Source organism: Aphis gossypii, chromosome 2 (genome assembly GCF_020184175.1).
Source record: "Aphis gossypii isolate Hap1 chromosome 2, ASM2018417v2, whole genome shotgun sequence".
Classification (NCBI taxonomy): Eukaryota; Metazoa; Arthropoda; class Insecta; order Hemiptera; family Aphididae; genus Aphis; species Aphis gossypii.
Genome location: NC_065531.1, coordinates 24,582,659 through 24,606,502, shown reverse-complemented (window position 1 = coordinate 24,606,502; position 23,844 = coordinate 24,582,659). Strand labels below are relative to the sequence as shown.

The window sequence follows — 23,844 nt, the reverse complement described above, 5'->3', positions numbered from 1 at the left end:
TATTCAAGTTTATTTTTATATCAACAGTGACCGGCCTATGGTTCACATAATATAACAAAATTACAAACCCTCTGTATATATTTCCATGCTAGAATTGATCCAACTTCAACGTTTACAGTGAATGTGTGTGTAAGAGAGAGAATTTAATTGTCGCCCCTTCGTTTCGGCGAGACCATCATTGTATGTTGATGATGGGAATATTAAAAAACTTTTTATACCAAAAAAAAAAAAAAAACAAGAATATATTCTTATGTCACTGCAGATGACTTTGGAGTCATAATAATATGAAAACTGTAAAAATGACTAAAGTTAGATCAAGTATCTACTATATTACCCACGGGGAAAACGAACTAAAAAATATGTAGACAAACTTTTTGTACTGAAAAATGTACTATTGTAATATTGTAAACAATATTAGGAATAAGAAAAATATAATGATAAAAACAGTATTGAATACTTATTAAAAATATGAAACAACTGACCATTAATGCTGAATGTAAGTTACATTATATTATATTTGACTACGTATGCGACATTATTAATTAATGTTTGTGTAAAACAAAGTAAGTACATACAAATTTGCTTAATTTTATTAAAATTCAATAATCTAACCTTTGAAAACAATTATTTTCAATTTCATAAACATAAACAATAATAATTAATCATAAGATTTTTTATGATTTTTAATCGATAATATTTAGAAATAATAGAAAAATATTAGAAAAAATATATATATTATATTATATTTATATCATGCAAATCATATTATATAAAATATTTTTGAAAATAATTTATAGTTAATCGTGCTATGTTTTATATAAAGGACATTCGTAATCACGAATTTAATTATAGATAATATAATAAACAGTGCGTAGGAATAAAAAAGTATATATGATACAATAACTACACAAATATAATGAAGTGGACCTTTTTCTTGGAAAAACAAATGAAATGGATAATATCAACAATATATACATTATATATATATATTTTATACATTTTACGTTACTCCTTCAGTACAATGAAAAACACTATATCTCATATATAGGTTAAATTCAGAGAAATGTAAAAGAAGAAAAAACGGCGTCTCGTTCCAGACGAAAATAAAAATAAATGTTATTATTACTATTTGTTTGAATGTGCGATTTTACACCCATATTCACACTTGATGGCTTATGTCGTGGAAATTCATGAATTTTCTCAGGTTTTTACGACTGTACCTTGAGTTTTACGCGCGTCGACAACACCAAAAATGGCGTTTACTTCTCGGGCCCATAACAATATCCGTACGCAAACAATTTCTGTTTTCTTCTAGTTTTCGATAATCATCATACGGTGCATTGCAGTTATACGATTTTATTTTAAAACCCTGTATCGGTATTTTTTAAACGGGAAAATCGGTAATACCACGCAATATTCACCTCAGAAGAAATGTATTTTTTACTGTCGATATAAATATTACAAATAAAAAATAAATACAAGAAAAAACGTTTAACTATTGTCATAGGTGTGCGTATATTAGGTATATCGGTACAGGGACAGTACATAATTATATACCTAACAGCGTCGCCATTTTACCTTATAATATCAGCGAAACTGTTTAATCTTAATCATAATCGTGTCTAAATACTGCAGTTCGCAGCGTTGGACGTGATCCTTTACATTTGGATGTATAACCGTAATAAAAAATAATGAAATGGGGGTCGGGAAAAACTCATTTGTGGCGTAAATTTGGGAGATTTATCTTGAACATTCGTTTTTAATTTAGTTTTGCGGTGGGCCGGTCGTGCTCTCTTATTGTGCATCATAATTAATGTGGTCTGAACGGAGAAGACCCCCCGCAAACGGTGTTATCACAGTTATGTGTTAAGCTAGACATGCAATTTTAATATTTTACACCAAGTACATTATGCATATAAAATTAAATTATAGCTAATATTACCTTATATTATGACATCTAGTGTACGCGTATTAATTTTAATTAATGCCCAAGCGACGATAAAAAAAAAAAAAACATGATTAACGATCAGTAATAGTTTTACATATGCATAACTAGTTCTAATGTTTATTACATTATAATTAAATTAAGAAACATAATCTTTCCTGTTATATTGGAAATTAAGGGAGCTTTCCCCTTCAAAAGACTTTTACCCCTTCTCTCCTCCTAAAAATAAATAAAAAATAATTGCAATTTATTTCCTTTATGAATGCCTATTACCAAAATTATAATACAAAAGTATTATGTATAATATAAAATATTTTTTGGGATAAGTTGGTAAATATTTTTTCTAAAAATATCCCTTATATTGCTTGAAGTTTTGTAAATGGCAATCAACTATATTTTAAATTTAATAAATTCAATATATCATTTTAGCTATACAAAAAACAGTTCTGTGTGAAAGAAACGGACAATTTGAACTTAAAACTCATATTAAAGAAAATTAAGCACGTCTTTTGATATTGCAGTAAGAATAAATTCAAAAATTCTTTATATCAAATTTTTGAACTTAAGGTAGTTATTTAAACTGAAAATGAAATTAAGTTTTGGATCAATACCTTTATATTTGGATATGAAATAATTAGTTAACTATTGGAATGTGAATATACCTAGTTACACAAAAACAAACTATATAATTTTGTAAAAACGATAATGAAATTTTTATAATATCATATCGAGTCAAATAAGAAAAAAATTAATAATTATAATGCAATAGTAGTTATATTAATATCTGTATACGATATCCACCTATGATTATTAATGATTTCCTCACCTGCCATCATCAGAAAAATTCTTGAAAATCACTGTGCAGATATCATATAATTAAAAATACATCAAAATAATATTTGAATTAAAATTGTCGAGAATTTTTCCGTTACTAACTCTTCTATTATTGATAACTATTTATGTAATTGATCTTTTACAGGCCACAACATAAAAAATAAAAGTACAGTCCAGTGGGTGCTACAAAATTCGAAATAAATAATTGAAGATAAAATATATATATATATATATATATATACGATATCAATATTGTTTAGAAGATATTGCATAACTTTACGATATCTGTTTCCGTATATTATTATATAAACTCTAAGATAACATACACGATTCGGAAAGCGCATTAGTGTAATGTCGAGTGCAAATCCGTATTAAATGTTATTGTTGGACTTGTGTGTGTATTTGTAATTCTATAAGGACGGCTAATCAAAAGCTCTTGGTATTAGTCACGCGCCCCTCCAGCTAAAGTGAGAAAACCATTCTGGGAAAAATAAAATATTTTAGAAAAACCGAACAATGACAAAAGAGGAATAATAATAATAAATTGTGGAATTATATGGCTACTATTTATACGACGTTTATCATTATCGTAGGAGGCTTTTTAATCGACGCTTTATTATTGAGGGCGCGCAATTAGGGTAATTGCATCTGGTGATATGGATTTGCGCGACGAGTTTTTGAGGGAAAAAAATTAGGGTAAACGACCGAGGTTCCGTAATCCACGTACAGTACACATTATTATTGTTATTGGTATTATATTATCATTAATACTCGTTTAGTGTATAATATTATGTGTTTAATGGTTTAAAGTACGTCCAAAACCTACGTCTTGCATGAACTGCGATATAGTTATCATTATTATAACGAAAGTTGTGTTTGCTTTTCAAACTTACATCACAACATTAATTTGACTTAATTTTATTTTAATACAATACAGGCCGAGGCCCACAAAAAAAAAGTGTGATAATATTATATATTTGAGGTTTATACAAATATTTAAATATTTCATTAATCGCTAAAGGTCTGATTGAAGAAAACAAGCATATTTTTCATCAAGAATACGCAAAAAAGTTTCGTGTCAAATATAATTAAGAAAATTTACATTCGATGAGCTAAAAAAAAATTTCAATCTGTCATTACAATAGTAATAGTATGTTCACTAATATAATCAAGATCGTCGTATTACGAGCATAGTACGTGAACCTGCTATAAGCTATCGTCATTATACGATGATCGCAAGTACAGTATCCTACAGAGCTAGTAATATTGATGTTGATACTTTTTTGAAATTTAATTTCTTTCAAATATCACTTTATGATTATGACATTTAATTTCGCTTACTTTTATTTTTTTCTACTTTTCATTAGTTGGCTCAGAACAGGCAGATTATTGACTTTTGATGTTTAAATGTCAACCTACACATTATATTTTTAATTTTTTTTATCTGAATACACATCGAATGATCCAAACAAAATAGCATATCCTGATTTATAAGCAAATTTAAAATTTAGTTATATGACTTTTAAGGTGGCAAGATTCGCTAAACTAAATGCGTGTACTCCGTACGCCTAAATGTTAAAATAAATTCATAAAAAAACTACAACAAAATAATAACGAATCAATTCTGTAAAGTAATAAATAATAATATAGATATGCATCAACGTTTTTTTTTGTAAGAATATATTATTATTGTTATTCTTGATATTGGTTGAAACGTAAAACACAAAAATTTATAATGGTCCACTGATAAACGGAAAGATTTTCTTTAATACCGGAATTCTAGATAGCCATAATTTAATCTTTCATTTAAAGGGTAAAACTTTAGTCTTTAGTTAATTTTAAAAAAAAATCGCAATTTAGAGGTGTCTATTAAAAGAGATTTCACTGAACAAAATGTTGAACTGAATGTATTCTAAATATTTGTTGAGAGGCAAATTTTTATCGATTTTTGAAACATTAATGAGTGTCGACCGTTAAAATAAGTCGGTTTCATTTTACAGCTCTCGGGAATATATAGGCTAAAGTCACCTCCCACTCGCAAAAATAAGAAAAATAGTGTTTTTCGACAAAAAATCTGTCGAGCAACATGACACTGCATCCGACCCCTTTTACTCGACTAATACTCGTTATCTCAGGATTTTGGATACACTTTCGTTAAATATATATATATTGCGTAAGACAAGTCTTCAGTTTTCATGTCGACTCTAACAATTACGTATTTTTTAGATCCAAACATGACAGACGATATCACGCACGTAGATTGTCACGTCATTCGAAATATATTTAAAAACGCAAAGAAATATAGAACGATACACGCATATAGTCATATCACACGTAGTGTAAACAGTGTGATTTAGATTTTGGTTTTCCTAATATATAGAAGGTGATTCATTTAATTATTCATTTACTTTACTTAAACTATTGACGTTATTGAAAATATTTAATTTAAATTATTTTAAGTCATAAAAAACAACATTTTTCTAATTTTTTTATGACAAAATGCATTTTTAATTTATTTTTGTAGCAGAATATCTTTTTAGAATTCTTCGACACACAAATTTAAAATTTTGGACGATTTTTTTAAGATGTTTTATAGCATTTAAAGTTTTAATGAGTGGAGTGAAGTCGTTAGGGGTACCCCACAAAATGGTGGCTCACTGCTTTACTTATTTTAAGTTAAAATATTTATAATTTTATAACTAACTAACAAACTACTTGTACAAATTTTTCGAAGGAGATAAAAATAGTAGAAAATGTTTTAAAATTATGAAAAAGAAATATTTTCTACAACGTTAGTTTTTTATATATATATATAATGAGTGTTTTACACTAAATGCATCATCTCGTACATTATATTATATTAGTATAAGTCATATTGTATGTTACACGTCGTGATGTTAACTTTTTTCGGTTTTCTATTTTAAAAGTTTAGCGGAAACATCTATATTCACGCTACGTCAGACTATCCGTGGTATTACGCTATCAACTGTTGACTTGTTTCATCAAACGATTGTCTATTGTATATCGATTCCGGTGAAATGATCTTTTTACATACAATAAACTTATAGATTGTTCTGACTTTTAACACCGCTGAAATTTAATATATTATTGATTCCGATGATTCGCATATTAATATTATATTATTACACTAATATTAAATTTGACATTGGTAACTATATTATCAGAAATAATAGTACAAGTCTTGTTAAACATATTCTTAAATTTAAAATTGTTGATAATTATTAAAATAAAAAAAAGTTAAAAAAATTATAAATTCACTTATAATAAACTGTCATAAAATTGCTGTTTTAAAAAGTGTCAATTTAATTTAATTGTGTTATAAACTTACATTGTACCTATAATATTGCACTATTGTTTTTTTTTTTACAAGCCAAACTATATATATACTTTTAGAATCACTTAAATAAAAATAATATATAATATAAAACGTATTTGAGCTATATAATTTTGTTTGTGTATTACACTATATTTTAAACCTGTGGTATAAATAAATTTTTGCCAGAATCGATAGCTTGTGGAATTGAAATAATGAAACCCCGATAGTGTCCATGGCATTTACGAACAAAAAAAAAAAATGATATACCTAACACTTATTATAATATTATATCGTACACGAAAGATGCATATTATAGTTTATCATAATCGCCAGACTCATTACTCATTAATAATTGAATAATAATATTGAAGATGCCGCTTTTCTCATCCACGCCAACGCCTACGATTACCTACTATAAAAACAATAACATAATGTTATCTAACGCTACGTTCTCCGTTTTTCACACACCACTCAACAATGTCTACCTATATTACACATATTTATCCGATATTAAAGTCTTATATCCGTTTTCATCATTTTTGACATAAATTTACAAAATATTTTACTCTTAATGAGTTTTGACGTTTATACATGTTTATTACATTAGTTTTTTTATAAAAATATTCTTACGGATTTTAAGTAAAAATAAATAAAAAATATTGAAGTTGAATTCTAAAATATATAATTCACATAGTATAACATATACAAATATAATACAATATTTGCAATAATTTATTTTTGGAAACATACATATTATTAGAAGGTTAAAAACAATATTAGATGTCAACTATATAAACTAGTTGATGTGTTTGTTTTACTTCAACTAGTAAGTGTAATCTGATCAAGTTTGTTCTGTATATTTAACGATGTTTATATAATATAACCCCTAAATTGCATTTTATATAATTGGTTGTTTTCAAGTTACGTTATTTATCTTTTTTCAATATAATATCAACTTTTAAAAATAATATAATATGTAATATTTTGTATGTATAATATATCAATTCAATATAACGAAGACTTGTATGATTTTGTCCCATTTTTCCTATTTAATACTAAAAACAACGTATCTAAAAGATTTTGAACAAATATGTATTTAGCTTGAAATATTACTAAAAATTACTAAAATATCGATGACCATTTGCATTTAAATCATTCGATTTTTAATTATGAGCTAACAACACATACATTGTTAAAAATGAAACGGGTCATTCAATATCAACATCTTACATTTTACATAGCTGAGTCAACGACCTGTTTTTCCGTCGAAATGTCAACTGTTAACAGTATTGAGCGGGGATGAACTATTACGATAAAATGTCATTCAGTGTTGTTGGCGAATAGAAAATAAAATATCAAATAAGTTCAGTTCTCGGTAAAAAAAAGACGCAGCAAATAAACATTTTTATAGTAAACGAGGAACATAAAGAATCTCGTAAAAGATCGTTACTCAACTTTTACGTATCGTCATCTGTTTTACATTTTAAAATAGTTAAACTTAAAGAAAAATTAACTCTGTTTAATCTAACTGTATATATAATATAATACTTCCGTCTTGTTTTATTCTTAATATAATATTCTTTACTGAAGAATTAGTGTGTCCGTGGACGTAAATTAAATCCATTTAGCAATTCTTTGAATTTTTCGAGTTAAAGTCGTATAATGAATAATAACATAATGACTAACAAATAAATCCAATACATTTAACATGCTACATAATATATATTTTAAAACCGGTCTATTAATATTTGTCTACAAAAAATACCATAATAATATATAATAACTAATTAATAATTATGTAGAATTTAATATTACTAATAAACTATTACTATAAAGTGTAGACTTATATAACAATATAAAATGAAAGAATTCTTTAATTTACCATGTCCTGTTGAGTAATAAACTAATAACGGTAAGAAAAAATATCACGTCGAATTAAAATATTAAATGATAAAAAATTAGTGATATTTCGAATAAAGTTATAGATAAAACCTACCACATTATCTTATACTCCAATCTGTATGCATAATAAGTTCAGCGAATCGTTTCGCACTGCACGATATATTTAAATAATTTTTAGATTAAATAAATTTAAAAAAAGAAAATGTAATCTTAGCCCTCAGTTCACGATGAGCACTTTTGGTAAAAAAAAAAATAGCGGACACAAAGGACTATTGTTTAAAATGACGGTGGTCGACTTTGTTTTGCGAGAGTGTTATAATTATTTTTTTTGTTTTTGACTATACTATACTATATAGTGTATACCATAGTATGCGACAACGTCGTCAAGGACATGGTAAAACTCTGGTCGGAAGTCACGGTAGCGGCGATGAGGGGATGATGGTGGTGATTCGGTAAGGCGTGAAAAAGTTTTATGTAGAAAACGGGCAGTGAAGTACACAAGTGGAAAAACAATTTTCCCAGTTTAACAACAGCCTCGGGATGATGTGCGCTCGGCGTGTAAAACGCACATGATATTGTAGTATTTTCCTTGTTTTTAATTTCGATTTTCGTGAGTCTTTTTGATTTTGGTCGGGTAGATTACGAAAAAAAAACTGTAGTAACAGAAACTGCAAAATGACTAACTATCCACATACCTTTATATACGCGTGTAACGGTAAAACGGAAAATAACCTGCAGGCGAGAGAAAAATCGTTTCATTAATATCGCGGTAAAACTACTGCGGTTTGCCTTCGAAAGAAATCCGAGTACTTTGCGTTATTTGCGATCATGCGTATGTTTGTCAATATCAAACGGCTTTTGCGCTTACATATGAAATACATTTACATAATATATATATATTCTATCACTAGGATTGTATAATATTATTGTGTACTTACATTGCACGACATACGCTCCTAGCTCGGCCATCAGCTCTTGGGTGACGGGTACGCGTCCTTGCAGTATGTCTTGTTTGAGCTGCAAGAAAAACTGATACCTGCAACACAAAATTTTAAATAACTAAATGCATTATCATATATATTACTAAAACATTGCAGCACTGAGAACATGCTATCGAACATCGCCATACTGTGGTGTCACACATCGCGTACTCAGTTCATACACTTAATATTATAATATAACACTATACAATAAACACTTGAGTTTTATTGAAGTGCAATAGTTTTAAGGGAAATCAAATTTAGTTCGATATAACTCAAGATTCAAAATGTCGACGTTTGACATAATAAGAATTTGTACTATACTATATATCACTTTGTGTATACTGTATGATATACACGCTCAAATAGAGTCAATATACGAGAGAGTGTTTCACGGTATTCGTACCCTTCATATTAAAATATAATGATTTCAGCAGTAAAATATAAAAAGATAAGACTTATATAATACAGTACTCACGCCGACTAATGCGAGAGTTATAGTCTAATAGTTAATCTAGTACGCCTCCTGCAATATAATTCACATAGAATATTATAATTTATAACTATTCGAAATTCAACAAATTATAGTTTTCGTTTTATGTGGACCATAAAATACTATATAATCATATTATGAAACACGCGTAATTTTCGTTATCTAATTATTATCATACCTAATAGAAACGCATTTTCAGATTATTAACTCTGCCTGTATATAGCCAAAAAAATAATAATTTACTAATGTACTTGGCTGCAATACTCTACTACGTATATTATATTCATAATTTTTTTTACTATTTTCATTATTATAGTTAGTATAGTATTACGAATTTTTTGTTTTATGCAATCTTGCACATTATGTACACCAGTGGCGTATACGAGGGGGGACGTGTGGGTCAGATCCCTCATTGGCATTATTATTTTTTTGTCTTTGCTTAGAATATTTAGTATGGATTATGATCAATGAGCTATTGAATTTTAACAATTTTGTCAAAACTGAATACCATTAAAATTTTATTTTGGTTTATTTATAGCAAAGTAATGTTTATTTGGTCGAAATGTTCGATGAAGACTATGATTATTATAATTATACTTTAATATAATTTATAGCTTATCTTATTGTGTTAGATGTGAATTTTGAATCAATTAAAATTATATTTATTGTTTCTAATTGTTAAATATTTAACTATCCAAGTAAAAAGTTTTGAGATTGAGAGGGTGGGGGATTTTCCAATTTCCCAATTTTCCCCTCCTATTTAGCTATGTCGTTTTCAATTTTTGATCCTCCCCCTTTCAGAAATAATGTCTACGACACTGTATGTACATATTATAATAACATATTAATTTTTACAAATATGATACGTTCAAGACATTTTACATTAAATCATCGACATTGCATTTAGGTACGACGCACGTCGCTTTTCCGGGGTACACATATGAGACATATACAGAATGATGCACTAAATGTCCTCAGTGTTCATCCCATTTTTAGTCATTAATATAGTTAATCTACATCTGATTTTTGGAATTTTTAAATATTTTTAAATTCTTGAACATTTTTTAAGTAGGTACTTAAAGAGTGCTTTGTTGTGGAGATAAAAAACTTCTGTTTTTCAAATGAGAACCCTTACTTCTCTTTTCTACTCTTTAGTATTTTTATTATTTAGCAAATAATGTTTCTGAAAATTCAAAGGGTGGTTTTTGAGTTATTTAACTCTGTGCATACTTACTGAGGATAATTTAGGTCCGTGCGCTTGGAAAATATGTAGGGTATGTTTATATGAAAATGTGAGTAATTAATTTTAATTTATCAACATATAATGTGTAAAAATAATCCAAGTATTATAAAATATAGATCCAATATCATATCTATTTTATGTTATCGTAAAAACATTTTTATATATATTATTTTTTTAGTATAATATTATACACTTATACATTGCAATGATTTAGAAACTACTCAGTTTAATTTTGAATTAAAAATATTAACATTTAAAAAAAAAAAATTTTTTTTAACCATTTATTGTTAAGAAGTTTGGTTTTTATTTGAATAAAAAAAGTTTTATTGTGTATCTCCATTCCCTAAAAATCTTTAACTGTTAGTAATTGAAAATATGGTCTTTGAAAAAATTTTAAAAATTTGAATTTAAATAAATTTGTTATTTTACAGGAAATCGAGGGGGGGGGGGTAAATCATTAAGAAAGCTTTTGGAATCATTCTCAACACTTCGACATTAAAATATTATTGTACATACAAAATGTTATTATAATAGATGCGGCGCGGTTCTGACCACGCGGACAACGACAACATTTTCAACGCTAATACATATGAATAATTTATTTTACCACCCGATTTCACTTGAGCGCAGCTCACAAAACAATAATATAATAATAATAATAATAATAATGTATGTTCTACACACATAACTTCGGTATATTATATAGTTACATTAGGTACACAAGAATATTATACATACGTAAACTGGCGGCAGCGTTCGTGCGATACAGAGAGCTACAGGCTATGCCGCACGACTCGATCATTATAACCGGAGATCGATGTCGTGTTGTACGGCAAATAAACTGTAATAATTACCATCCACAACGAACACACACGCGTGTATCGGACTCAAAATATTTTAAACGCATCGCAGGCACCTATCTATATCATACGCGTTATTTAAATATATTATTATAATGAACAGGGTATGACGTGTGCAATCGTCTGGGAAAAAACAAATTACCGGTCTCCGCGCGGCGTGAACTCGATTATTCGAATCTATTAGTTTTAGGGCATAATAATAGGTAATAATGAGTATGTGTGTTTTATTTTATTTTGTTTTGTTTTTGTTTTTATCGTCGAGGGCGATATAAACGCGGACGGAGGACGGAAGGCCCGAAAATCCCACGCTACCGAATTTCACAAGTTCACACACACACCTCATCGATTAACTGCACGACACGTTTAAAACTAAATGTTACTGCGATAAAGGTAACACGGATATTTCTAATTTGAGTTATAGCACAGGTCGAATAAAATTCGATATTCATAGAATTTAAGGCTCAGAAATTATAGGACCTAATATAGACAAGATAATAATATGCACAAAAATATTAAAATAATATGCAAGCAAAAATGTAAAATATAATATGCAAATTTTTTTATTAAAAATACCAAAAAAAAACAGTTAAAATAGTTTAATTAACTAAATTTAGACAAATTTAAACTGAAAATTTAAATGTAGTCGCCAATTTGCGATATTCATTATTGAATTAAAAACTAAAAATATAATAATAATAAATACTTAAATGGTATTTATAAAAATGTATTTTTAGTATAATTGTACCTGTACTAAAACATACGTTAATTATTAAAAACATGCATTTCAAATTTTTGATTTTAAAATTCATCATTATATACATGATATTATAGAGGATTTCTAGTTTGGTCAATTATAATTAGCTGATAAAAATCAAAGCTGATATAAACAACGATAGTTGGTTTTATATATTATTTTATAGATGAATGCAATATTCGTCAACTAATATAAAATTCCAAATTATTATACCAAACGTAATATTATAATAATAATATATTGCAACTTACATACACGGGTGTTTGATATTTACTTAAAAAACTTAAAATTAAAAACATTAACACCTCACCGCTGTATGTAAGTATTGTAATATAATATACGTATTATAGTATCTAGCTTAGTAAATTACGACTGACCCAACTATTAAAAAATATATAAAGTTATATATTATTATATCATAATAAAAATTTATGCGGAGTTTTGCAAGTAGCGATCAATATTTTTTTATTTTTTATAATTATTATTATCATTGTCGTCGTCGTCGTCTTCACCACAAACATAAAGCTTTTAATTTCTCTGTTACTACGTGGCGTAACAGATTTCTATAAAACCAGTGCGAATGTCACCACCTGTGCCGTTTTCAATTAATAATGACACGCAATATAATGTATTGTAAAATTAATAAAAATATATATGGTATCAATTCCTGCGTAATTTTGCCATTACACGCTGACGTGTCAATAATATGCATTATACATGATATAGCAGTAGGTACGCCTACTATTTTAAAAAATATTCTATTCTCGTTGTTTGTCAACTTGTGTATTAACCCTATATACTTTTTCATATCATATATATATATCATACAAATATACTAAAGCTAACCAAGTGATGAGCTATTTATCATTAAAAAAAATTAACACAAAAACCGATGGGCCTTATTGTAATCTCAGGTATTGTGTATTGTATGTATATTATTCAAAAAAAACAGTGAGGGAAAAATATTCATTTTAAAATGAATTTTTTTTCGACTTCGTCGAGGAATATTTAAAAATACATATAACACCATTTATCTGACTCTAATATTATATATCCCGTATATATAAATTTTTCCACAAAACGAGGAAAATTTTAAATGTTTACAAAATACCACATTTACTTAATCAACGCTATCAACAATAAATTGCCATGCAAATGATTAAGATATGAATGTTTTTCTATCGTCACTACATCATCTATTGTTTCTTAACAAAAAAAAATCCTATGGCAACGATTTTATGTAAATTTACTTAAAAATCAAAATTATGCCAAAATATTAAAAAATAATTACAAGAAAAAAAAACGAATCGTAGGTTATATTGTATTGATTGATAAAAATGTAATCTATAAAAAAATTTTTAACACTTGAATTTTATCTATCCATATCTAAAAGTATAGATTGATGGTATATGATGTAAAGAAAAATAGATAAAATAGAACTATTATGAAACTGCGCTCTACATAATAACTAATATGAAAGATATTGGTCTAGGAGATAAAAAAAAATATGAATTTGTGTGATGAAGACATGAAGTAGGTAGCTACAATTAATTAGCCATCCAATAAAACATGCGCATTTGATATATAACTATAAATGTTTGATTGTATGAAGTGAAAGGCTCAACACAATAGTAAAATACAGTTTTTTATAATCATATGATAAATATATTAAATTAAAAAAGATCAAGTAAAATCTGATTATTTAGGAAAATTGTGTTAATGAGTAAAACTTAAAATTAGTATTACCCAAAAATTATTCATTTTTATTATGTTATGGAATTTTTGAAGAAAAAAAATATATATATCGTTATAATAATATTATTATAACTATTATACAATTTTTTTTTAATATAATATTTATAATTAGAAACTATTATTATTGTTTTATTATTGAGTTATAATAAACTTTATACAGCGATTAAATATGGTTGAATCCAGCTTAATTATGTTTTGCTTGTGTTTATTTTACAATAAATCTATGCCTGTAACTTTATTCACGAACTACATAAAAGTTTCCTTTTATTTTTATTGTATAATTTGTTATTGTATTTGTTTTCTTACAACTTATTATTATATACAATATGCATAATACACTATTATAAACAACAAGTCAACAAAAATAAAATTGTTTCATACCTATCCTTTGAATTTTACCATAAATTGTGTAACGAGTAAAATATATTAATATTTCTCCCAGCACACTTGTTAAATAAAATATTTATTGAATAATATATGATAAATTACATTTTGAAAACATATTATTATCTATGTGATTCTTAATAATTATTATTTACTATAGGTACTTATATACTGTAGGTAATATTTTATCTACCTTTTAAACATTTTTAGTATTATTTAAGTGATTCAAATAGTATTTTCCAACGGTAATTTATAATATATTATGTTTTTCACGATGTATAAAAGTCATTGATTACTAATATACGATAATGATACAAGATTACTAAAAGCAGTTTTATCATTAATTTACTTGTGGCAATTTGAATGCAAAACTCGTTTCATTATTTAGTATTATTATAATTTTATAATGTAGATATACAATATAATATTATATTATAATCTCAAGGCGTTTTTGTTAAACGAAAATAAAAATAATATTCTAGGAGAGCGTCGTATTTAAATAATCAAGTATATTAATACTCTACACTTTTTAATTTTTTTTATTATTCATATATTCTAATACTAACAATAAAAATATATAACACACTGCAACTTATAAAATCACTATTAAAGCTATGATAAATGTATTTTTCGCTATGTCCTTTTCTTTTGAATACAAAAACTAATGCTTTACCTGCGGACAATGCCGAGATGGTATTGTGCTCTTAATACGTGCCTTAATACGTACTTTTATTGTGCCTTTACACGGAAATTATAGTAGTTGAAGGGAACCAAATGCAGCTCCGCGTTGTGAGGAAAAATCAGCGAGAGTAGAGGAAAGACAAAATGATGTGGTCACAGCGATGATAGTGTAGATAATAATAATAAAACCGACCCACTGTATCATAACGTTTTCCGTATCGTTCGTCAGTCGGAAAAATAAAGTGTGGTTATCTCTACAGGGAGTCGAATCAGTTTAGAAACGGCAATCTCAGCAGCAAAGTATATACTATATATTATACAGACCAAATGTAAGAGTTAAAAATTATTAGCGTGAAATATACACACACATATACATATACGAGTAAATACTTTCAAAACAAGCATTCATATTAAGAAAATCAAAAAAAAATAATATATGCGTAATCGAATTTTACTGGTAATCATATAAATGCACAATACAAATTGAATACAATGATTTATAATTAATTGAACGATTTCGAATGATAATCTCGTCTATGAGAGAGAAAAATAAAACTCGTAAACGCATAGGTAATAAATTTATTATGTGATCACGATTTTATCATTTGATAGTATATATATATTCAACTTGGCGGCCATTATCCTCGTGCACACACATACAATTAATGACTAAATTAATTTCTCCTGTCCGATTACACGTCCTCTGACGTTTCGTATAATACAAGAATCATAAGTACACATAATAACTATAATAGAACGCGACCGCATTTAGGTGTATATAAGTAAGTATTATTATTATATTATCATTGTGCTCTAGTTAAGTAATAATCACGAATGTCGGCGAAAAATATTACTGCAGCAATGAGCTTATGCAATCCGCAAGAATACAAACACACTTATACACTCTACACGCGATAAGTATACATGTATAGGTACAATATAAAATAATTCTTAAATACACTCGCCTTCGGTGAAAGGATTTTCCGCCTCCACTGCAATCAACACAGAGGTGACATTTTTCTCGCCCTCGAAAATGTACATTATACACGATGTCCGTGCGCGAATCGTGACGTTATAAAATGGAGAAATAAAAACGAGTGTAAAATAGGAAATGGTGAATCAATCATAACCGTCGTGTATTTGTCACGAAATTACAAGGTGGCGTGTCCCACGGTGAATGTTTTCGCGCAGTCCGACCAAGAAAGTCCATTAATACGGCGATTTCATTCATTTCCGGCACGTGAGAGGTATAAATATATATTATTATGGATACACGCAATGAGTTCGCGCATCTATGTTATATTATGTACGTGTATACGCTAATAACCGGCAATAGTTATTATACCACGTGTATATTATTTTACAGGGTGATTTTTTTTATCATCGATAGGAATATTACATCATACGTGCTACAATACATTTTTAAATATAAGAGGTGTTATATTATATTATTATATTATGGTGTTATCCATCAGTACCATATCGGTTTATCGAATAGCATTAACATTTGGGGAATATTTCATTAAAGAAATACACGAAAAAAATGATCCTATTACTATTTTCATCGTGATAATTTTTTTACTCTTATGAATGACAGCATGCCTTTATAGATTCTATATAATATATTCAAAACACAAAATATCCTCAAAAAAGTAAAAATTATAACGAGAAAAATGAGAAAAATTGTATTTATTTTCAATAATTTTGTGAAATTTTATTAAAATTACTTTAAAAAATACTTCTATAAACACTGATATTTTTTTAACTAAAAAAAACGTGTCTTTAAAAAAATCTCCGTGTAAGGCGTTTTTTCTACAGTTTTTTTTCAGTATTTATACAATGTTAGATTAAAAAAACATGGTTTTTTAAATTCTCTGTGTTTGCTCTAAGTTCCCTAAGATGTTGCACAGAACACGTCCCGTGTACCTAAGATACATATGATAGGCGACGAACTTAACTATAAACTGCTGCTACAGCAAGTCCCATTAAACGTATTTTCACAGTTCTCACTACATATTATTGTACGGATATGGCTCCGGGCGTCTGTCGAACGACTTTTACACGATATTATATTATATATATAAATATATAAAATGTGAAGGGGGGAGATTTCATTAGACGCTCTATACGTTTGGTATACATGCTACTTTATTTATATATATATTGGCCCACAAACGCACGAACGATTATTGCTTGTTAAATCGGCGGTGATGGCTAATTTTCCTCTGGCAAAATTGTTATTAACTTTTCGCTAAAACGAGTTCAGTATTAAATTTATATATAATATAGGAAACTGTATAGCATTTTATTATAAAAAAATCAATTAATTTTACAAACTAAGTGAATTTAAGACATATAATTTTATTTTTCTAATTTCTAATTTATTTTTCATTATTAATATTTTTTTACTTTGCGACAATAGTCGTTATGATGGAAAAAATCAAATCAGTTCAGACATTTTTTTAGCCACCACAATATGTGTGACTAAAGTATAAAGTGTATAGTTATCAAAATACCCATTAAATGTTCGATAAATCGAATTTCATAGACAATTAAGTAATGTACATATTATATGAATTATGGAAATTGAATTTGATGTTCTAAAATTTAAATTTGATCATCAAAAATCTTTTAAAATCATATAAAGAAAATACCATTTATCATTCAATTCAATATTTTATTTCATTAAAATAAACAAGATTGAAATCTTATACATTGTTTCATACTTATTATAATATATAGTGATTCATAATTGAACTGACATTTTAATAAACAACACTCCCGCAAACAACATAATATATAATATTGTTTTATGAAAGTTTACCCTCCTCAGCTAACACTTAATAATATCAACATAATAACATAATATAATTAAAATATATAAACCATGTATCATAATAGAAATTCAATTTATACAATTATAATGAATTTTAAATTATTAATTGTTTCGAGTCAATTCAATAATTCATTCAATAAGAAGTCAAATTATATTTAATTATATTAAATTAAGTTATTTTTAATGAAATTAAAAAATGGAACATAGCTGTTAATAATATTAATATTACTGCAAACGGTGTTCTATATTAGCTAAAATATAAGTATTACGTTTATAAATACAAAAGGATAAGACACTTGAAACCTAAAAAGTATCGTCCTATATTTATCCAGATGAATGAATATAATAATAATAGTTTTATGACTCAAAATTTTATTTTGTCGATATAAACACCATTTCATGTAAAAAAAAATCATAACAATGTACAAAATGTACAATTAGTAATTAAAATATTAATTAATTTTAAAACGTTCCAAAACTTTGTTATATTAAAGTTATTAAATGGGTAATTGTTTTTATAAAATAAAATACTTGTATTCGGAATTAGATAGATCAAACAAATACAACAACCAGCAAATATTTAGAAAATCGAAATATATGAAATTAATTGCGTTAAAATAACGCAAAATAAGATATTTCACATCAAATTTTATTATTTTAAATTAAATTTTCATAATTTGTATAATACGTTTCAAAAGTTATGCGTAACACCATAACAGTATAATTCGTAGTTAATAGTTGTAACTTGTTACATAAAAAAACCAACATTCAACTCTTTGGATTTCGCATGTTTTATTAATAGTTTTTATGTTGAAAAACCAGATTGCATATTTACCGTTATCGTAATAGGCATGCCCACTGATGAAACTAATGTTCCCTAACGTATAAAATGTTTGTACTCATAATAGACTAATAATTATGTTACTATCATAGTATACTTAAAATAAAGCTTCAGAATAAAAAAAAAACAATTTAATATTATAAAACGAAATTAAAAACTATAATTTATTTATAAATTATATCGTAATTTCAATATACAGAGATATTTGTATAATAATGTTTAACAACTATTATCATTTAAATAACTTTAAGTTTGCAAAATGAAAATTAATTTATATTTTTGACAAAGAAAAAATTATTATAATACATTGAATACAGCATAGAAGTAATATTTAAAACTAAAATAAGAAACTACGTCACATTACATGAATCATAATTAATATATCGCATGGGAAATATGCCAAGAAAACTATAAAAAAAATAAAATAAAATAATAAACAATTTGGAGATAATGCTTATTCCACTCCAGTAAACGAGTGGTAATATTAAATCATATATTATATACAAACAATTAAGTAACCCTTAATATATTCGAGAAATAGAAAGATAGCGTAATAGTAATAGAACCTCTCCAGTTACCTGATTCGATGAAACACTTACTTAATAACCGTTTGCCAAATCTGTGAAATCCCAATATAACCACAATAGCTGTATTGTTTTGAATTCACGGTGCATTATAACGTGTATATTAGAATAGTAAGATCCCTTCAGTTTAACGAAAAATTGATTAGTTTGCTGCAGGTACAGTTTACATATTATACGCGTAACAATATAGATATAACATGAGCATTATAATACTCGAGTTCTATGATATTAATAACAATATAGGTTCTATGCGAACCCCGAGCAAAAGCGAAAGAGCTATAGTCATAAATGGCATTATAAATTTACGTACTTAATAATACATACTACGTATTTATTTTGTTTGAAAAACGTTTTTTAAAGAAATAGTAACGACAATGATTTTCGTAAGTTTTTGTAGTTTGTACATCGATTAGAAGTTCAACTCAAATAGTCCTCAAAATGTATTCAGTATTATATTTACATATTGAACATAATATTATGTAAAATATAACGAAACTCACACAGTTTTCAAGAAAAAATTCAACTAAATTTACGATAACAAAATTATTTTATAATTATTTTATTTTTAAATTATTCTTATATATATTTACACATGTTCTTTAAACATAAGAAAATTTATCAATTATAAAAGCTCATGCATTTTTGATTGAATGTTCAATTTTGTACACTACCTAATCACTTTTTTTTAAATACACCTACATAATTTTATGGTATAAATAATTTTTAAAATAACTATATTTTTATTACACTTACTTACGTAATTATCAAACACAACATTTAAATATCCCCATTATTTATATGAGAAGATCGCTTTTCTCTTTTAAAAAATAATTTAATAACGACGAAGACTTCACTAAAAATACATACAAAGAAAGCTATCACACTTTTCCATTATTGTGTTAACTTAGCATTTGGAGGAAATTATACATATTTTTTTGCGGTTGAAATAAAATAAAACCATTACTTGGAAGATCTTATAGAAGATTTTAGTAAATTAAAGATCATATAATGTATTAAATAATTTAGCATTTTATGCAAATCAACAATAAATTATGCTAATCTATTTTTAATCGACTAATTAATTTTATTGTTAAAATATTTAAAACAAGACATCAGTGGATTTGCAGGCAAGTAACGTAGTTTTATTATTTTAAACTCAAGTTTTATAAAATTTAACAAGATTATTTTTTTTAAATATTAAATGAGTAACTTTTGAACACTGTGGGTACATCGATATTTCATCAATATCATTCAGACAATCGATTATTTACGAATATTGACTATTTATATTTACGAATGGTAATTGTATTAATACAATTTATTAATTTTTCATATGTTTGTGTTTTCAATCAATATTTGCTGATATTTAACATTTTAATATAAATCATTTTTTTCTATATTTTTGATGTCACAGTGGTATTTAAGATACATCCATTATATTTTAGGGGACAACCGTACACTGACAATATAAATATTAATTATTCATACCAAATTGAGCTATTAAATATTTACATTTTCTTATATATGTTTATAGTTTCACTGGGTGGAGGAGTAATGAAAGTTTAAAAATTCCATATTCAATATTTATACAAGAAATATGTATATTTTCAGTTTTTGAATACCTACTTAAATTTAAAACTTCATGAAATAGTCCTCTCCCAATTTAACAATTATCTAACCTAACCTTGGTGATAAGAAATTGGCTTTTTTTATTAATAAAACAATTCAGAAAAAAAATCATACGAAATTGTGATAAAAATAATAATGTATATTAATTTATCTATGAACAGCATTATACGATAAGTAATAACGTCAATATTCAAACTGTGGATGTATGAGTATTTACCCCGTTACCCGTTTTTCAAAAAACTGAAAGTAAAAAAAACGAAAGTTTTACGCAACAACAATAATGAAAGTCATCTAGTTCCTACGAATTACGATCTATATATTACACTTTATTATTTTTCAATAACAATATATATATAAGTCGTATAATTTATACTCGGAGGCAGAGGTGGATTATTCCAATGTTATTATAGACCTTTTTTTTCGTACTATATAAACGAAAAAATGTCGTCGTTTCCGGTAGTCATCTTTACGAGAAATAGGCATAAAATGGTATACGACGACGTCGTCGTATCATTCAAGTCATCCTAAAGTTACAACGATACCTACCCATTTGCAGTAACGCGTTTCAGGAAAAAAGGTTCAAGAGGTTGTCGAGAGGAAGCATAGGGATGACAGTGAGTCCGACGTTTTTGAGTGCGCTGCACGTTGAGATAATATTATTTAAGGGTGTATACAATATCGATTTAACCTTTCACTATCTTTTACATATCATACTATTATTATTATATATATATGTATTGTGATTATTATTTACACCGCAACCGCCCTGGCAGTATCTCGTGCTACAGAGCGTATACGTTTACTCCGAATTGGGTTAATCTTTGTGCAACGAATCGTCTAGTCGCCTTATCTAAAAGTTTTCGACGATAAACTTTCAGCTCCCATCGGCGGTGGTAGCCTCATTTCCGATAGAGAATAAACAACGAGTCATGCTGTTTACGTATCGTCCTCATTTTACCACATCGTATTGTGATAATATTATTATTAGACGATTAGAAATTCGATACACCATATTAAAATATTATTATAGCGTATTGTGTATACTGTATACCGTATAGAGATGTATGGAGGTTACGGTAAAAATATATTATTGGCGTCGTAATAAATTCTATTTCTTTTGCAGGTTTATCATTTTCGTCGTGATCTCAATTAAAAATATTAAAAGAGAAAAAGTTTATCACGCAGATTTCACGCGTATTATTGTTACCACCTTGATAATGAGTGAGATATTATGATATATAGAAATAAGATATACACTTATTTACTCATTCGTGTTGTATTATTACAATGTTTAATATGCACGACAATTCGAGTATTTTTTGTTAAAACATTATCATTGTTTCGTTTAGAAAACCATTTTAACCGATTTGTGTATTCCTACGCATGACGCATATTCGTCCTATTATGTTATGTTATATAGTGATATATTTCTAACTCTCTATAAAATCTACCACGGTTTAAGTGTGTTCGCGATTTAGGACCGAGTCAATAAGGGCATGTGAGAGCATGTCGCCATGTCGGTCGCATGTGTAACCACTTGAGTCACACCTACGACAAAATATAAACAATGTAAACATTTAAGTAGGTATATCGTATATGTATGTACAACCGGAATAGACTTAACGTAAATAATATTATTTTAATGGCGCTCAACAACTTGACGTTTATATTGTAAGTATATTATCGTCTGAAAGAGTATGTGACTATAGTTACAAATTACAATGAATAAGGCACTTAATCCATAACACTCTTATTTAAAAACAGAAGTGGGAGTCTAATAAACATTAAACATGCTAATCGGATCGAAATAAACATCCGATATGGTTGTTTATATAATATACTTAATTATCAAGAGAAAAACGTAATATTAAGATGAAAATACACTTACTATTATTTTGATTACTTTATTATATTATTATACTATATAATACTAAGGTGCATTTATCTACTCGCAATAGTATCGTACTTGACGTGGTTTTAAATATTCATTGAATAAATATAGATAATAATTATTACTTTTCATAGTTAATATTATAGTATATTATAATAAGTATTTGAAAATTTATTATTGCGAATAATCTAAGAATAACAAATTTAGAATTTGACTATAAGGGTTAACCTGGGCCTATCATCTATATCTGTTATGACGCTGGTTCAATAGTGGTTGATGGATATGAATAATACGGGATCACGACCAGTATACCAACAATTTATCTAAATTAGTAATGTTTAAAAAAAAAAAAAAATGTATTACTAAATTACAACTTTTCATAGGTACTTGGATTTTATATAATCAATATAATCGTTTTAAAATTTATAAAATGTACCTACGCTATTATCCATTGCAGACACAATCAGTCCTAGCTCTAGCATTAAAATGTTCAGTTATTTTTAAATTTTTTCTATGCACATTGTTTTACGTTCCCAGATACGATTTTTACGCAATTTATTCTTGACCAAAATATAACCATTTATAAAAAGTTTGTTGTTCTACAAAAAATACTCCATCATTATAAAATAAAATACGACGATGACATCACTGATTCAATGTAACATTGAAAATAACACAAATATATAATACCGGTTTGTTACTTATCTCAAATAATTGTTTTGATAAATATCGATATTATTTGGAAATTTTGGATTGGTACATAATAATATAATATCTTTATCACAATAATAATACCCAAAATCAGTTCGTCAATTGTCGATTCATCGGCCGTCGGCTCACTTTCCTAGTCCCAAATATAGGTACGTATAATAACATTAACTATTAAAAATATTGT

General features: G+C 26.9%; 1 protein-coding gene across 3 annotated transcripts in view; it reads right to left on the bottom strand.

The window, feature by feature from the left end:
* LOC114128648 (band 4.1-like protein 4) overlaps positions 1-23,844 on the bottom strand; it is a 142,160-nt gene that overhangs the window by 44,242 nt on the left and 74,074 nt on the right. For all 3 annotated transcript variants that reach the window (XM_050202329.1, XM_050202327.1, XM_050202328.1), the window contains exon 6: positions 8,957-9,054. In XM_050202329.1, the coding sequence (XP_050058286.1) occupies positions 8,957-9,054 (98 nt within the window). The remainder of the gene's footprint in view (positions 1-8,956; positions 9,055-23,844) is intronic.